General features: G+C 40.3%; 2 protein-coding genes across 2 annotated transcripts in view; both read right to left on the bottom strand.

Annotated features, from left to right (window-relative positions):
• Nucleotides 1-1,092: 1,092 nt before the first annotated feature.
• Nucleotides 1,093-6,688, bottom strand: LOC133464080 (inaD-like protein). Its single transcript, XM_061746056.1, has 7 exons — nt 6,638-6,688; nt 4,334-4,603; nt 3,347-3,577; nt 3,112-3,201; nt 2,805-2,882; nt 2,094-2,360; nt 1,093-1,852 (listed from the first exon to the last, which is right to left on the bottom strand). Exons 1-7 carry the CDS (start codon nt 6,686-6,688, stop codon nt 1,535-1,537), a joined length of 1,305 nt encoding a protein of 434 aa, XP_061602040.1. The 3' UTR covers nt 1,093-1,534.
• lrrc1 (leucine rich repeat containing 1) overlaps nt 5,546-16,916 on the bottom strand; it is a 29,845-nt gene continuing 18,474 nt past the window's right edge. Inside the window, exons 8-14 of the mRNA XM_061744925.1 lie at nt 16,684-16,828; nt 16,129-16,247; nt 14,829-14,912; nt 13,457-13,572; nt 12,193-12,365; nt 10,653-10,792; nt 5,546-6,935 (exon numbers count right to left, since the gene is read on the bottom strand). Coding sequence (XP_061600909.1) covers nt 6,777-6,935; nt 10,653-10,792; nt 12,193-12,365; nt 13,457-13,572; nt 14,829-14,912; nt 16,129-16,247; nt 16,684-16,828 — 936 coding nt within the window. The 3' untranslated portion in view covers nt 5,546-6,776. The remainder of the gene's footprint in view (nt 6,936-10,652; nt 10,793-12,192; nt 12,366-13,456; nt 13,573-14,828; nt 14,913-16,128; nt 16,248-16,683; nt 16,829-16,916) is intronic.

The raw sequence follows: 16,916 nt of genomic DNA, 5'->3' as shown, positions 1-16,916 counted from the left end.
GCCGCGTCGACAATGGAGGCAGAGAACATGGTCCACTCGGACTCGATGTCCCCCGCCTCCCCCGGGATCCGAGGGAAGCTCTCTCGGAGGTGGGAGTTGAAGATGTCCCTGACAGAGGACTCGGCCAGACGTTCCCAACAGACCCTCACAATCCGTTTGGGCCTGCCCGGTCTGTCCAACCTCCTCCTCCGCCAGCGCATCCAACTCACCACCAGGTGGTGATCAGTTGACAGCTCAGCCCCTCTCTTCACCCGAGTGTCCAAGACATGCGGCCGAAGGTCAGATGAAACGACAACAAAGTCGATCATTGACCTCCGGCCTAGGGTGTCCTGGTGCCACGTGCACTGATGGACACCCTTATGCCTGAACATGGTGTTCGTGATGGACAAACTGTGACTCGCACAGAAGTCCAACAACAAAGCACCGCTTGGGTTCAGGTCGGGGAGGCCGTTCCTCCCAATCACGCCTCTCCAGGTATCACTGTCTTTGCCCACATGAGCGTTGAAGTCCCCCAGTAGAACAATGGAGTCCCCAGTTGGAGCACTATCAAGTACTCCAAGAAGGCCGGGTACTCCGCACTGCTGTTCGGCCCGTAGGCACAAACAACAGTGAGAGACCTTTTCACAACCCGAAGGCGCAGGGAAGCGACCCTCTCGTTCACCGGGGTGAACTCCAACACATGGCAACTGAGCTGAGGGGCTATAAACAAGCCCACACCATCCCGCCGCCTCTCACCCTGGGTAACTCCAGAGTAGTGGAGTCTAGCCACCCAAAGAAAAGAAAGGCTTATTGGTACAATATATCCACTTTATTGAGAAAGTCTGCACTTAACAGGTAATTATCATTGTGAAAATATAAAAGCTGTTGCATAATAGGAGACATATATGTAGTACCTGTAATTTAGACACTGCAAGCCAGATTAAAAATTCTTCCTTTGGCTCAGCATGGTCTTTAGGCTGTGAGGTATTTCTGCACGACGTATATTGTCATGAATCCTCATCTATCTCATAACGTAGACGTAACGTAACCTGTGTTTAAAAATGCAAAACAAAGTTCAGCCCTTCTCTGGACAAATATTACATGCTGTCCAACCTGTTCAGCCATGTGCTTTGTTTGGTTCTTTTTTTTTTTTTTTTTTTTTCAAATCTCAGAACGCTGAAAACAGGTACAAAAACTACTGAGCCAGCAATATCTTACTGATGTGAAAAAGAGGTAGGTATCCTCAGTCATTGTTTAATTGACTGTATTTGATGTAATTAAATGTTTCATTTGGACAAAAGTGTGCTTTTCAGTCTCTGTTCGATGTATTTTCAGAGGAAACCCGTATTTTTCTACTTGAATAAACATATTTAAGTTCATTCTGCTTGTAAATGACCTTGACATTAAAAACTAATAGCAGCAATTAAATGTGAGAAAATAAGAGACAAAAGGTTTACAGAAGCTGCAGTATCATACTCCACTTTTCTTTTTTTAAATAATAAGCAGGAGTGCACACATTGTATTTGTCCTGCATCTATGACGCTCTGAGTTGTAGTCAAGGTAAGTTGAAAGTACTGCTAAAACGGTTAGGGTACACACGCTTGTCAAAACTGCCAAGGTCACGTAGCTTCTCTCTGCTGGAGATGTGTGTCAAGAGCTCCACATCTTCGTCAGAGGTGGAGGGATGAGTGAGGATGATCCGGGGGATCTGTGAGAGCGTATCCGGAGAGAAAACAAATGAGGTTGAGGATCGTAGGTTGCTATGAAAAGTGCGTTTTCCGCTTACTGTCATTGTCTGTTTCCCGCTTTGAAGTGAGGACTTTTTAAACACCTCCACGTCGAGCTCAGGTGCAGTCTGTTTCTCTGCATCAGACTGAAACACAAAAACAAAGAAAAAGCTTGGATTTTTGTTCAGGGATTTATTTATATTTGCGAATGGAATAAAATTAGGTAAGATTTAACTTCACACTAACTGCAGTGAAATAAAAGCCAAATGCAAAGTTCTTTGCATTTTCTGTTCAGACTCAAGTTTGTATAAGATGACAGAATTGTTTTAGATGTCCAAATGTAAAAGGTGCATCATGCTAACGCTGTGATTGTTGTGAACCACCTACACTGTCATTGCCATTGCAGACAACCACTTCAATTTTCTTGGACGATCGATCGTCTGCACTCTCCAGCGGGAACTGTTTGCTTCTCAGACCTCTGCTGTCCTGTCCACAGCCCCTCAAGTCCAGACGATTCTGCGGCACGTCCATATCAGACACCTCCCGAGTTACCAGCCGGTCTCTGAGCACTTTCATTTTGATGCAGCTCCCAGCATTCCTGAGGGCGCTGACTGCCTCGTGGTGGGTCGCCCCCTGCATAGCGATCCCGTTGACCTGGAAGGGCAGAGGTCATGGTACACGTTTAAGGTATTTGGGAGCTAGCAGCCCAACAATAAAGAGTGAGCATCTCTCTCTCTGTCTCTCTCTCACTCATTCCCTCATTCAAAGGCACGCACGCACACACACACGCATGCACGCACGCACACACACACACACACACAAATAAAGTGGTCTGTCCACAGATAATAACCTGTCTATTGTTTTATTATTTGCTGGATTCTACTACTTATTAGTGTTATATGTGGGAGTCCAAGCATAATGTTAGGATGCCCCCAAGTGGTCACCAGAGGAATATCCTTTGGAAATCCTTGAATTGTATAATACCGAATTTAAATGCAGTTTTGGTTCAGACATATTTTGCATGCTGGTATCAGTATTTGCCAGTCAGAGGAGGAGCGGTTATGAATAAAATTAGAAAAAAAGGATACCCCTCCTTACCTCAAACAATCTATCTCCAACATGTATTCCAGCCTTTTCTGATGGTCCCCCTTTAGCCACTCGGGAAATAAAAATACCCTGGAATGAAACAAACATATTGGCCATGATTCCGTTTGAAATGCCAATGTACTCACAGCATTTTCATCTCAAGTTGTGTTTGGTCTCCAAGGCAGCCAACACAATCATGAGGTGCTCCAGGCTACAGCTTCACATCTTCATTCAGAGAGACAAACGCTTATCTGTGAATGGTAAATGAGCCACGTTGCAACAGATTGAGTAATATCACCTCTGCTGCCCTCACACTCACTTCATCGTGGTCTTTAAAAGGGAGCGAGCCTTTTCCACCAGCAATACTGATTCCCAAGCCACCCCTCTGTCCAGACACTTTGATCTGTAGCTGAGAGAAAATCGTTTCAATAAAAAAGATTGAAGTACAAACAGAAGTGATCTGCCAAGAGCAGCACTTCCTAATAGATATAAGAAATTCATACCAGATAATTTGACAAAATGATTTATTAATGAAATACACACTATAAATTTACTTTTAATGGCACTTGGGAGGTGAGTGAGTCCTGAGGAAGGCTCTTCCTGGTCACCACGGAAGACTTGGGACAACCTGTAACTGAGGAGTTCTCTGTATGGCACCTAGGGTTTCCACGGAGACCAGGACCTGCACTAACACCTCTGGGATGTGGAAATGTCCTGCTATCTTTGCTTCCGTCTACTTGATGGTGAAACAGACATTCTCCAACTGGCAACTGTGTAGTACTGATCTGGTAATTCAAAAAAAAAAACATTTTTTTTAATGATGCTTTCATTGTCTGCCTGGGGGATTCGTCAAAAAGGCCTGATATTCTTTAATTTGAATGAATGAAAAGGAGACCTAACCGAAAAGGAATAGGCTGAAGCTATTGCTTATTTACGCCTACCCTTCTCACATGATCAACTTATTCAGATCAAACATACAAAACATAGTACAAAAAAATAAATCATATTGTTTACACAATCCCGAACATAATTCCATAATAGTTTCATCTACTGGATCCCTCATATTTTTCAAACACATTATACTTAAACAAACGTTTGAATGCATGAATCGACTGGCACATTTTCAATTTGTCATCAAGTGCATTCCATATATTTACACCCCTTACAGTAATACATTGATCTTTAATTTTAGTCCTAGACTTTGGTTTTTCAATCATACGTTTCCCTCGAAGCTCATATCTACTTACTCTTATTTTAAACATGCTTACAATTTTACTAGGTAACAATCTGTTGAACACTTTGTACATTATCAATGCTATTTTGTATTCCACTAAATCCATGAATTTAAATTTTAATTAGTCAAACATTGTTAAAATGACTAACTGTGAAAGGTTTAACGTGTTTTTTCAGTCTTTATTCCATCGTACGATGAGAAAACTAGAATTTGTGGAAAAACATCAGCAGTCAAACTTAGGGTCCAACACATTCATGTGAGCATCCAACTAAGACGCTTCAATTAAAAAAACAATAAAACAACACACCGCCTCAGCTGGTCCAGTCTCCTTTGTGTATTCCACAGAGCAATGACCACATGCGCTGCTGCTGCTGCTGGCAGGACATGTCTGAGGTTCCCGCTGGAGACATCCTGGCACAGCCCAGGGTTGGCAGCCGGTCCTGGCGGACGGGCTACTGTCAGGAGTTCTACACTCCTGGAGGTAGTGAGAAGACACCACCTGTTGCTGAAAATTTAATTTAATTGAAAGAGATGACCAGTGACAGTGGTGGATCAGTGCAGAGTGGGAGTCTTTAAACTTGTATTCAAGTGGTTTTGGGTTCAGTTATCAATTCCTTCTCCACTATTCATGAATTGTACTTACTTTTAATTATTATCATTATTGTTAATGCACCAGATGTTTTTAAAATAGCAACAGATTCAGATTCTGTTCAGTACTTTCTCATTTTTACATTCCCTCGGTTCAAAAGATTCAAGCTTCATCTGCAGAAGCTTAAAATTTCTGTCACATGAGAGAATGATTGAATTTGAGGCAAAAAAGAACTAAGTAAAAGATGACGACATGCTTGAAATGGATTGCAGTATGTGAAGAAGCTCTCACACGGTACTTAAACTGTCACCCGAAACATCACTGCATTTATGAGCACAAACAGAACAGCGCAGAAGTTTATTCATTGTAGAGAATTACAGAGAAAGAAGGAAAACACATGAGACCAGCCACTTTATTAGGCACCTGAATAAAGTAAAGTGCTGTGTATAAATACAAACACTCACCACTTTATTAGGTATACCAGAGGTACCTCATAAAATGGTCGGGGAGTTTGTTTGCATAGATACAAAAAGACAGAGCTTAAGTTTCGTATATACTGTTTGAGGATAACAGAAGAGCGAAAGCATGCCATCATCAGTGCAACATGCAGCACGTGCAGGGTGGACGCTTCACTTACTGGCAGAGCACTACAGAAATATCATGCACTGTTGGACAGACACGACAACTGAAGAAAGGGTATGAAAATGGACTCTGTTCGTCTCCCAAGTGAACTAAAATTCAAACTTCCAATAACAATGTTCTTGTTTTTCAGACCGAAATCAAGAAGCCAAATATACCTCAATTATTTTCTTTTAATTTGAAAATGATATTACGTTCAACTCAGCTGACATGACCTCAAGCCAAAAGGCAAATGATGTTCTCTCTAAACTTAATAGGCTGGCTTATGAAATTAAAGGAATAACAAGCGTGTCGTTTAGTGTTGCACTCATTTTATTGATCAGTGGTTAAGAAGTCATCAAATCTCCAGGCCCGGAGCCAATTTGAGATTTGCTTTGTGCAGTTTGATCAGAAAATAATTAATAACATAAAACCAACCATTGAACCAATTTGACTGGTCCACTTTCTCAGTTTTAAAAACAAGATAACTCAAGATACCATGTATCTCATAATAGGATCAAATTAAAGCAACACTGAGAAGTGCATTTTAAATGAACAACTGCATTTTTAGAGCATTATCTTTGTAGCAAGACCCTTAATCTTCCCCCAAACTGATGATTAATCTGCACGGTACTCTTTGCTAAAAGGAAGTAAATACAGCTGTGTTGGCATCTGTCGGACAAAAAATACAAAGCAGTGAAGGACAGTACATATAAAAAAGATGACACTGTTATTCCTGCATAAAACATTGCAGATGGATCATTTAAATTAGATGTGCAGAACTTAAATCCAGATTTGGCCAACCTAATCAAATTTACTCGTCATCCAAAAACAGCTCTTGATGTTTTACAGATGCAGTATGAGTGGATCAAAAGCCACCCACTCACCCCGTGACAGTGGATTCAATAAGACATTTGTAGACGTTTAGTTCATTGCTTTGATTTAAAGAACATAAAGAAAGATGTACCAAGTTTGAGAAAGGAAAAAAATAAGTTTAAAATTCTTCAACAGATTAAGAAACTTGCTATACACTTTTATTTACATCTGAGCTGCCAAAATGTATAAAAGTATCAATATTCACAAGAGATTTACAATAATCTTTAATCAGTAGGTCCATAAACTCCTGCTTTACTTTGCCCAAAAATTTAAAACGAAGTATTTTCCCCAGTGTTGTAAAAAAGGTAGAGAACATATACATAACACATTTAAGAGGGTTTATAGTGCAACTACCTAAAGTTTGATTTTAAAAATAGCAATTTTAAAAAGAAATAAAACTTTAAAATTATTTTAAAAAGGAGCATCTCTAAGCAGATCACTGCTGTGAAAAGTGTATTAAGAGGAAGGCACATCAGCCCTTGTAGGCTGATCATCGTTTCCACAGGATGAGAGGTGGAGTAAGGTTACAGATGTCCCAGGGTATAAATCACAGGAGGGGTAGGCCACACCAGGGTTCATGGGTATTCAAAAAGAAAAAGTGGGCTGCGGGGTTGTGCAGGACAACATGGCGAAAAACAGGAGGCAAAAAACATTTCTGAGGTAAAGGTCACACAGACGTGGTCACTCTGTCTGCAGCATTATTGACCTCGTTTTTGTTGGAGTCCAGTCCTTTGGCAGCATTCAGGTCGTTGCGGACATTCTCAGCTGTTTTCTTCAAAGATTTCAGCTCACCAGGGTGGGGCGTGGCCCGCCGAAGTAGTGTTGTCTGTGAAGGGAACATATTAGATCAATGTTAGAGTTGTAATAGACGATGCTAAATGAATAACTGTTTACATCTGCCTTAACAGCAAAGAAAAGAAAATGCCTCATATTTTCAAGCAGCAACTTACAACACCTTTATCAGTAATGAGTTTTAGTATTGTGTCTGTGCAAGGTACAACAATCAACCCTGATGCGGATCAAAGAAGTGAACTATGGTTCACCTAAAAATTAGTGATGCACCGATTGTTCGGTAACCGAAATTGTTCGGCCGAAAATGGCAAAAAAAACACTTTCGGTGTTCGGTGGAATAAGTGGGAAAAAAACCGAACAATTAATAACGGCGTTGTAATATAAATAGACTGGCCGCTCGGTAACTGTTGCGCACCACATAAATCGTTGGCCAACCAAAAACTAACCACATAAGAATTTAACTAACATTCACCAGCAGGTGGAACCAAAACAACATAAATCAATCTATTACAGGTGCGTTTAGATGACGAAATCAAACGTGGAAGAGCGTGGAGTGAAGTGGTGCGGTGCAAACATGTCAGCAGTGTGGAAGTATTTTAGAGTGGCAAAGAATAATACAAGAATGGCTGTTTGCAATGAATGTTCTGCTCAAATATCTAGAGGGGGCACATCTGCAAAGTCTTTCAGCACTACAAGTTTGATTTATCATTTGAAATGATAAAAAACCCTGAGCGCTTTAATGCATTTTTATTGTTTTAAGGCCTATGTAACAATGTTCAGTCAGTTAAACCTAACGTAAGCTCAAAGATGGCCAAAAAAATGTATTTTGCTAATTTATTTATTTTAAGTTATTGTTCTTTGCTGGTATAATGTCTGCTGGAATATTTAAGAAATGCTGGGAAATTAAAAAATGTTCAGTTTTTTATGTTCAACAAATGTTTTCTACCTTGTAATTTTGTAAAAGATTTTTTTCTTTTAAAAGCATGCCTAAATCAAATTTATTTGATTTATGCAATGGTGAAAAAATTGGCAAAATAAATGAAAAACTGCGAAGAACCATGTTCGGTATTGTTCGGTATTCGGCCAAGTGTTTATTATTATTTTCGGTTTCGGTTTCGGCCACAAATTTTCATTTCGGTGCATCACTACTAAAAATGTAGCTCAGTCTGGTTCAAGTGGACCAAATGCAGGAAGTGAACTACAATGCAGGGAATTGTGGGAAACAGAAAAGACGTTGCCCTGCACAAACCAAGAGATAAACAATGTTTCTTCTTCACTGTTAGTAGTGTCTTCTCCTTCAGTACTTCTTGATGCAGTGCCACTACAGGCGAGGATGGGAATACATTATTAAAAAAGGTTGGATTAATTTGATAGCAAAAGCAAACTGAACGCAAACTCGGAGTCTTTCACACTATTAGGCATGAAAACGACCCAAGTACAGATGTGTCAGTGGAGCATCTCTACACTACACTACAGAAGGAGACTGGTGATCGCTGGTTCCCTAAAGAATACAGTTGTTGAACCGTTGCTAACAAAGCTTAGTTTGCATCCTTCACTGCTTAAAGCTGGGCATACACTGTGCGATATTTTAAATCGTTTGAGACTGCCCCATCTCACACTGCACGACTAGATAGAGTTCAAAAGTTCACAAACCACGATTTATGTTCTCACACTGTACGACCCGATGCTCGTATGCGACCCGTCTGCTCTCACTAGACGATCATAATCCTCACGTCGGACCTCTGTGTACTGGAACTCGAGGCCGGTTCTGGGGCAGGAGTGAGCTGTGTCCACCCAAACGTGCGTCCTGCCCACCCAATCAAAGGTTATGGGGATCCTTTATTTTTTTATAATTTTATTTTTTTATATATATAAAAAAAATCCCAAAATATCTGTACTGTTTCTGATTGGCTGGGCACTGCGCATCATTTTTAGACACAACAATGAACGCATACCGCAAAAGTTGTGTCTCGGTGGAGGGACCCGGCGTCCCAGCAAAATGAACTTTGAACTGTGTTCAGAACAGCGCAGAGTGCACACTAAAGGCTGATTTATGGTTCCGCGTTTCACCAATGGAGAGCCTACGGCGTAGGGTACGCGGCGACGCGCACCGTACGTGGGAAATGCGGTCTTTTTTTCTGCCATTAAAACATGATTTGTAATGTGAATTTGCAACACTTAAAACTACAAATAATAGTTTTTGACGTGACATCAAAGATTGCGCATGCTCTCTGTGAAAGGATGAGGGTCGTAGCTGCTTCAACTGTGCGATTCCATCACGAGGAGCGACCAGGATTTCAAACATGCTTGATTTTCTTGCGACCTCACGATTTGTGATCGGGAGCTCGTCGTGAGGTGTTAATCTCTCGTCGTTACCCCACATATACTGCACGAGGCACGAGCAACGATTCGGTCAAAATCCGTCCCGATCCAAAAAATAGTCGCACGACTGGAAAATCGTCTCAAAACGAGCCGATAATCGCACAGTGTATGCCCGGCTTAAGACTTACAGGTCTATTTCTAAGCCCCCTCTTCTGTCAAAAATTCAAAGCAACTCATCCGTTTTATTGACGAAATTCCACAGAAACAGCTCTCGTGAAACGCCTGACATGTGGGATACCTCAGGGGTCTGTTCTGGGACCTGTCTTGTGTCATGTGTACATTTTCCCTCAGTACTCTGATATTTTCTATCATGTCCATGCTGATGATGTAGAGCTTTACTGTTTGTTTGTTTAAACCCACAGAATTTGGAGTTTCGCATCTTTGATGAAATACTCAACCAGTATCAAACAGGGGCTGTGTGACAATTATTTAAACTCAGAGAAGACAGAAACCCTAATTATTGCACCGGAAAGATCCATCCCTGAAATTCAGCTACTCTTTGGTGCTTTAGGCTCTTCCGTCCAGCCAAACCTCAGAGACTTTGGTGTTATTTGTCACTCTACTCTGTCTTTGGAACATCATTCCTGATAATTAATTAGGAATTACTTCTTCCAGCAATACTGTCAGAATCAGAGTTGGATATGACTGTCCATGCTTTTATATCATCGTGTTTACACTATTGTAATGGCATTTTCATCCATTTAAACAAAAAAAAAGCTTGACCGTCTGCAGGGAGTCCAGAACATAACACCTGTTTAAATCTCTAATGTTTTATGTTCCCTCTGATTTATGCTTTTTATCACATATACAGTATAGACTTTTAATGTTATATTAGGTGACAAAAAAAGAAGAAGAAAGAAAATCTGATTTTTTTGTAACTTCCAAAAATAAGTTCTTAATAGCCAGATTTGTCTCCGGGCCAGTTTTTGTCTGGGTCATGGTTTCCTAGGTCTGAGTCATTACATATAATTAATAAACGGGTCAAATCTGGTTCCAGTTAATACACTTCTGGGTACTTTTAGTTTCATGCATGACATTTCAGAGTTGTGAAGTCTGTCAGCACTCTGATCTGAAATCTCTCAAAAGCTTTTAACGGATTGAGGTCTCAACACAGCCATGGATTTAGAGAACTTTACCAATACCAAACGACAATAACAGTTTTAGCACAGTGGAATCATTTTTATCAAGTTTAAGGAAATTGGATGGTGTTAATTAAGAGGAGAAATTCAGTGTTGGTTCATTCTTCATTTACAAACTAAAATAAAATTAAAGAAAAAAACATAACATATCCCATTTATCTGTTAGTTCACAACTACTTTCTTATGCTTCCCCTAATTACTGCAATTAAAATTGAGATTACTGGTCTCACCTTCTCATCATCTTCATCCTCATCGTCCTCCAGGAACTGAATGGTACTGGTCCTGTTCATCTCTCCCTTGTCCCACGTGTCATCTGCCATGCCATTCACCAGGCTCTCCAGGGCCCCGAAGCGGGCAAGATTATCAGAACCTGAAGTTATGTTTAAAAGAGAAAACAAATGTTGCCCATCTTGAATTCAGAAACAAACAAGATGCTAAGAAAAAATGACAAGTGCAAGTTGAAGAAACATATTTCAGGAGGTCTTCATCAATGCGATTGTGATGAAAGGAATAAGAGGCGTCACACAACCCAGCGCTAATAAGTGAGCGAGTGAAACTGCCAGATCACGGTTTCAAATCCCAGCTTAGTCACAGGCTTACAGCAACACAATCTTCCCTGCCCCCCAACCGCAGCTGCACTCGCCCGACCGCCACCGACTTAATATCTACATTTCTACCACAAGAGAGACAGCAGGTCACAAAATGATTAACAGGCCATTTCTTTTGAGAGGAGAAATAAACTCATTTAAAATACTAAATATTTTTGTGTAATATGTACACAAAAATCTGCGGCTGACAGCAGAGGAAAATAAGAAAGTGTTCTGTCAGGTGGAAATACAGTGGGACTCCAATCTCTATTCCCAGTGGGTGAGCTTTTAATGGCGGCAGGCCAGCTGCTGCTAAGCCTCTTTAGCTGTCCAATCTACTGCGTTTCTGAAAAAATAACCAAGGAGTGCCTCAAGGGTGAGCAAGAGTCTGATCTGTCACAGGCGCCGTGATCCCCAGCACGTCATAATCGACCGATTCTGCAGGATCGCAGGGCACAGAACACACTGTGCTTCTCCAAGCAGATCATGTGATAATGTCATCAAAACCACAGGGCACTAAATGCTAGGAGACGATGCAAGAACCAATGAGGCCTATTACTCAAATATCACAGTTGGCACCACGTCATATCACTCTAGAAGCAGCTCATCACTGGCTGATCTGCCTCCCTGGATGTAAATATGTTAGAGCCATTTGTCATGTATAGAAGGTGATTAATAATTTAGATTGTAGAATATCTGATTAAGTGTATTTAGAATAATATGCAGTTTAATATCAGTTCGCAAGGTGTTTGCCTAATAATATTAATAACTGCAGCTTTCTCATTGGTTGCATATATGCCACGTGACATACGTGTATTATTGTTTTTTTTGTGAAGCTATGTAACTGAGAGAGCACACTAGTTTTTGACCGTGCTTACACGAGAATACTGTTTTTAATATAATTGCACAGTTGTTTTGTTTTTGTTGTTGAAAGAAAAGTTTTTCACTAAACTTTTGAAAGAAGAACACGGACTGTGACTTTTATTTGAAGTACGCGTCAACTACATGCTCGGAACCATAGCTTAGTGTGCTTTATCAGGAATTAGACGGAGCCACAACAAGCACGATTACATATGCCGTCATCTTCATCCGTGTTTTATGAGAGAAATGACACAGTACACTTACTGCTAAATTTCATATAATTTCTGACTATCTCAGCACTTCACTTGATGGAACACATTACCTTTATATTCTGATTCACACGGCTGCTGAGGCAGCAGTACGCAGGTGAGAACCTTCTCGCCTGAGTCAGGGTCCTCGTCCGTCTGGAAGGTGAGGAGTGGCTGCGACTGGTTTTCTGACAACCATAAGGCCTTCAGTTGTAGTGTGATCAGTGACATGGGCAAATGAGCGAGTCTGAACACAAGGAGGAAATAAATGACTAAATCAGACCACATTTACCTTTTGGCTGTCATTTACATGACAAGTATAGTGTATGCCAGGGGTATTCAACTATATTCGGCCGGGGGCCACATCTGCAAAAGGACTGTATGGAGAGAGCCGCACAATTTGAAAATGTGGGGGTTTTCAAAATGTATTTTGCACTCAAAGACGATGACTTATGTAAATATAATACATTTGTATTATACATTTGAATATATCTAGTTTACATATGAATTATGTATTAATTGTCTCCAGATTTAGTAATTGTGAATGTTAAATATAATATTCAAATAAAGAAATATTATTTTAAATGCAAGTTCATTTTGAAACCATGCATTGTGCAAAAGCACCACTTTCCACCAAGATTTCCTTATTTGAATATTATATTAAGCATTGAGCACAAGCATTTCAGTCCATAGTAGCCAGTTTGATGTTATAAATAAGCAACTAAAATATTAACCATAAGCTCCTTTATTAATGACACATCTGTGCATTATATCAGCAAAACAAAACAATCACATGAAATTATAGGAGGATTAGAAGTTCATCTGAAATGCAAAGTCCTCACTTATTCAAATGAAAAAAATTTCAGGCCAATCCTAGAAGCCTAATGATGTAAACAAGTCCTCTGTACAACGGAGGTTAATAATAATGTGACAAACATTAACACTGTGCAACACTGGCCAAAAAATCTGAAATAAAAAAAAAAAAGTTTTTTTTTTTTGTTTTTTTTTTCAACAAACAACCCCTTTTTTGAAATATGACCAGGGGCCACATAAAAGCTCCTGGCTGGCCGCATGTGGCCCGCGGGCCCCCAATTGAATAGCCCTGGTGTATGCACTTCTTTGTGAGCATAACACCAGTGGAAAAGTATGGAGAGACTTTTCAGGCCAAGAGGTGAACATGTTTATGTATGACTCAGTACAGTAGATTTTGATGCAACTATCTATGTAGACAAAGCCAGGAGGATAACAGGTTCAGACAGAAACAGAAAGAGGGGGAGAAAAAAAGGCAGGACTAACACCCTCAAAATATCTTGATGATCTTTGCATTGCAGAACATACCGATTTCCAGAGACATCGAGAACATGCAGCTCCGTGGCTTGTGACAGTTCTGGTGGTATCCTTGTCAGTCTGTTATCTCGCACACAGAACACATTCAGACCACTGCAGCCTCCGATCTAGACAGCAAGAAACACAACAGGATAAGTACACCAGACGGTACGGGTGTCTCATGTAGCATAATGATGCAGTCAGCTCCTTATCTACAGAGAAAAAATTAAAATGGCAATGTGAAAGCCAGTGTGCATGTCTGGCATTTAATAAAAGTATAAAAACATTTTAAAAACACACAAACACACAAAGAAAAATCCGTTGTTAGCATTTGGGACTTTGTCCCAGAATCAGTGATCATGATGTCAGACCAATTAATCGTCAATGGGATGTGGCAGGGAGACCTAAAATTAGGTTTAATTTGGCCTGGAGGCCAGACAAAACAAAGACTTGATGGGCCCGCTGATCTCAAAGTGCTATCAGTAAATCTGCTCACACGCAGACGTAAATGAAGTTTAAGTTTTTATCTCACTTTGAAGTCGATCTTGAGCTAAGAAAACCATGGAGTGCATTAAAAATGGATGAAATGGAGGAAGACACAGCAAATAAAAACTAAAAACAAAGGCATGAACGATGCCAAGCCAGAGTGAATGTCTGTTTCCATTTAAGCAGTGAAAGTGTTAGAAGCTGCAATATACTGCATCAATAACGCTCTGTCAATGGTCAAGTACTTTAGCTAAGCTCTAATCAATACTGTCATGGGTACTTTGCGATTGGTGAAGATGTCACGCATGTCTGGACTGAGAAGGAAGAAATAAATATATATATACAAACAGTGGTACTGTGGCCTCGTTAACTGGGTAAATTGTGTTTAACTGTTTGTTTTCTTTACACACTGGATGCTTTGCATGTTTAAGACACAGGGGCATTGTGCAACATTTAAAGAAGCCTTTCAGATGACGCTTTAAACCAGGCGTGACTTCACTTAAAGAGACAAGAGGTTGCAGAAGAATGTCACACGCAAACACAATGAAGACACTCAGGGTTGAAGCCTAACCAACCGGGAAACTGCGCACGTTCAATGAAACGAGAGGACGACAAAAAAAGGCCATTGTTGAGCTAGACGAGAATGAGCTTTGGTTGGATTGTTAATTCACTTATAACATTTACATTGTCATGTTATTATAATAATGCCAGTAAACTATATTAACGTGACACGTGATCATACTGAAATGTTTAAGTGATCATTATAAAACTGCTATTGTTTTTGTTGTGTTCGTTTTTTTTCTCCAGGATTTTCAATTCTCAGTCCAAGTTTGTCTAAATGAATTTTCACATCCAATATATTTAAGAAATAACATTGGCTGACATATGAAGAGATTACCTCCTTAGGTAACGACATCAGTTGGTTTCTGTCACAGTTCAAGTTGGACATTTTCTTCAACTTCCCAATGCTCCGAGGCAAACTCTGTCACAAGAAATAAAGCAAACAGCATTAGAAAGATAAACACAAAAGTGTTTGATGAGGCTTTAATCGTCTTGGAAGACCAAGAACGGACAATAAGTTTATCCATCCATTTACTCCTTTTAAACCGTGTTCAGGTCATGTGGGCAGTATTGGAAGCAGGAAGGTCCAGACATCCCTTTCCCTGAGCTTCCTCCACTTCCAGTTCTTCTGAGAGGATATCAAAACACTCCCCGGGAATCGGAGAGACATGATCTCCCCAGCTTGTCCTGCGCTGCCTTTCTGACATGCTCTAACCAAATGCTTGACTCATATAAGCTTGCTTATGTCAGACTGGAGTCCATTATTAATAACCCTATCACCCCATCGCTAAGAGAGAGCCCAGCCTCCTGGCAGAGGAAATGCCCTGGCCCGCTCGTATCTGCATTCTTTCCTTTTCAGTTATTACAACTCCAGGTGAGCATAAGAACATAGATCAAACAGTAAAGAGAGCGCTTTTCCCTTTGATTCACAACTTCTCTTCACCACAACACACTGCTACAGAGTTCGCGTTGCTGCAGATACCACTCCGATCCATATGTCTATTTCCAGCTACATTCTTCCCCCACTCTTGAACATGACCTTGAGATACTTGAACTCCTGACTTAAACAGCACCCTGTCCCGACTGAGAACCATGGCCTCAGATTTGGAGGGGCTGATTCTAATTCTCACATATTAGTGTTTCAACACACACCTTCCTCAATTGACAAGATGGTTTGAGCTTATATTGTGAGCACATTTCATGCACATGTCATGCAAGCAGCACAGTGGTGCGGTAATTAAGACCCAGTAATACGTCTACCCCATTACGGTTGGAGTTTTGATGTCTTTGCGCTTGTGTTTTCTTCCTCACACAGTTCAAAGCCACACATTTGATTATAATTATTGTGTGTGTGGCAGTTTGACTTTTTGTCTTAGACCTGTAATGCTTAGGGAGTTGTGCAGGGTTTAGTTCAGCCTGGTACAGCGTAGTAAAGGTAAAGTACAGACCACCCCGAGAACTGGTAAAGATAATGAATGAACTGATGTCCATGTCATTTCTGTACGCCACCGCTGGTTGTGCTTTCTTTCATTAACTATGAACAAGCCAAGGTTTCTCTCTTTAAAATAGGTGTGATTGTACTAGTGACAAGGCATTTTCACTTAATTTTCGAAGAACAGAATTAGAGAAAAACAAACCTGTAGCTGATTTTCTGTGAGCACAAGCTCTGTAATACTTTCACAGTTGCCGATGCTCTCGGGAAGATAAGTTAGCCTATTCTGGTCGGCTTTCAAAATAGAAAGTTTCTGTAGTTTTCCTGCAAAGAGAGAATACAAATATTTATTAAACATAACATATTATGTTATGTTTTGCATATTATATTTTAGTCATTGATAAGCAGGATACTGAGGAACCTATAATCAGTGTTGTTCCTACTGATGCTGCAACCTGATGGTGCTGCTTGCATATTAGTGGATTATTTTCATTATGATCGCATTAAATGCAAATGCCAAAGCCTATTAGCAAGTCACACACAGTCGATGAGTCATGGAGTTAATGTGTGAACATGCCAACGAGCAATGTGAGCAAGTCAAGGGGTTTTTATCCAAACTATTTTTAATTATCTTTTTTTTTTGCTCATAAAGGAAATTGAGGAAAAGGATCTAGTTCACAAAATATATTTAGAAACAGAAATCTAAGTAAGACGAGCTTACAGAATAGTGCAAATATGTTGATGAAGTTCTCATTTTTACCAATGCTTTCTGGAATAGCTTCAACATTATTCTGAGACACGAGCAGGTCAGTGAGTGACACCAAGCCTCCCAGCTCCTCTGGAAGTCGCTCCAGCTTGTTTTCCGACACATCGAGACACAGCAGGCTTTTAATACGGCCAATCTCCTGAGATAGATAGCAAAGAGATGGTTAGCGAAGGATCTGCAATGATATGTTCAAACAATAATACGGTAGCAAACACACTGAGCAAGGA

This window comes from Cololabis saira, chromosome 17, assembly GCF_033807715.1.
Source record: "Cololabis saira isolate AMF1-May2022 chromosome 17, fColSai1.1, whole genome shotgun sequence".
NCBI lineage: Eukaryota > Metazoa > Chordata > Actinopteri > Beloniformes > Belonidae > Cololabis > Cololabis saira.
Note: the sequence above shows the minus strand (reverse complement) of the source record. Positions and strands in the feature narration are given on the sequence as shown.

What these genes read in the sequence shown, in the direction of transcription:
- LOC133464080 (XM_061746056.1), bottom strand. Translation starts at nt 6,688, where the DNA reads ATGAACCCTGGTGTGGCCTACCCCTCCTGTGATTTATACCCTGGGACA. An exon ending in AGACTGGACCAGCTGAGGCG is followed by an intron (nt 3,578 to 4,333) that starts GTGTGTTGTTTT and finishes TTGAATTACCAG; the next exon opens with ATCAGTACTACACAGTTGCC. An exon ending in TTGGAGATAGATTGTTTGAG is followed by an intron (nt 2,361 to 2,804) that starts GTAAGGAGGGGT and finishes CTGCCCTTCCAG; the next exon opens with GTCAACGGGATCGCTATGCA.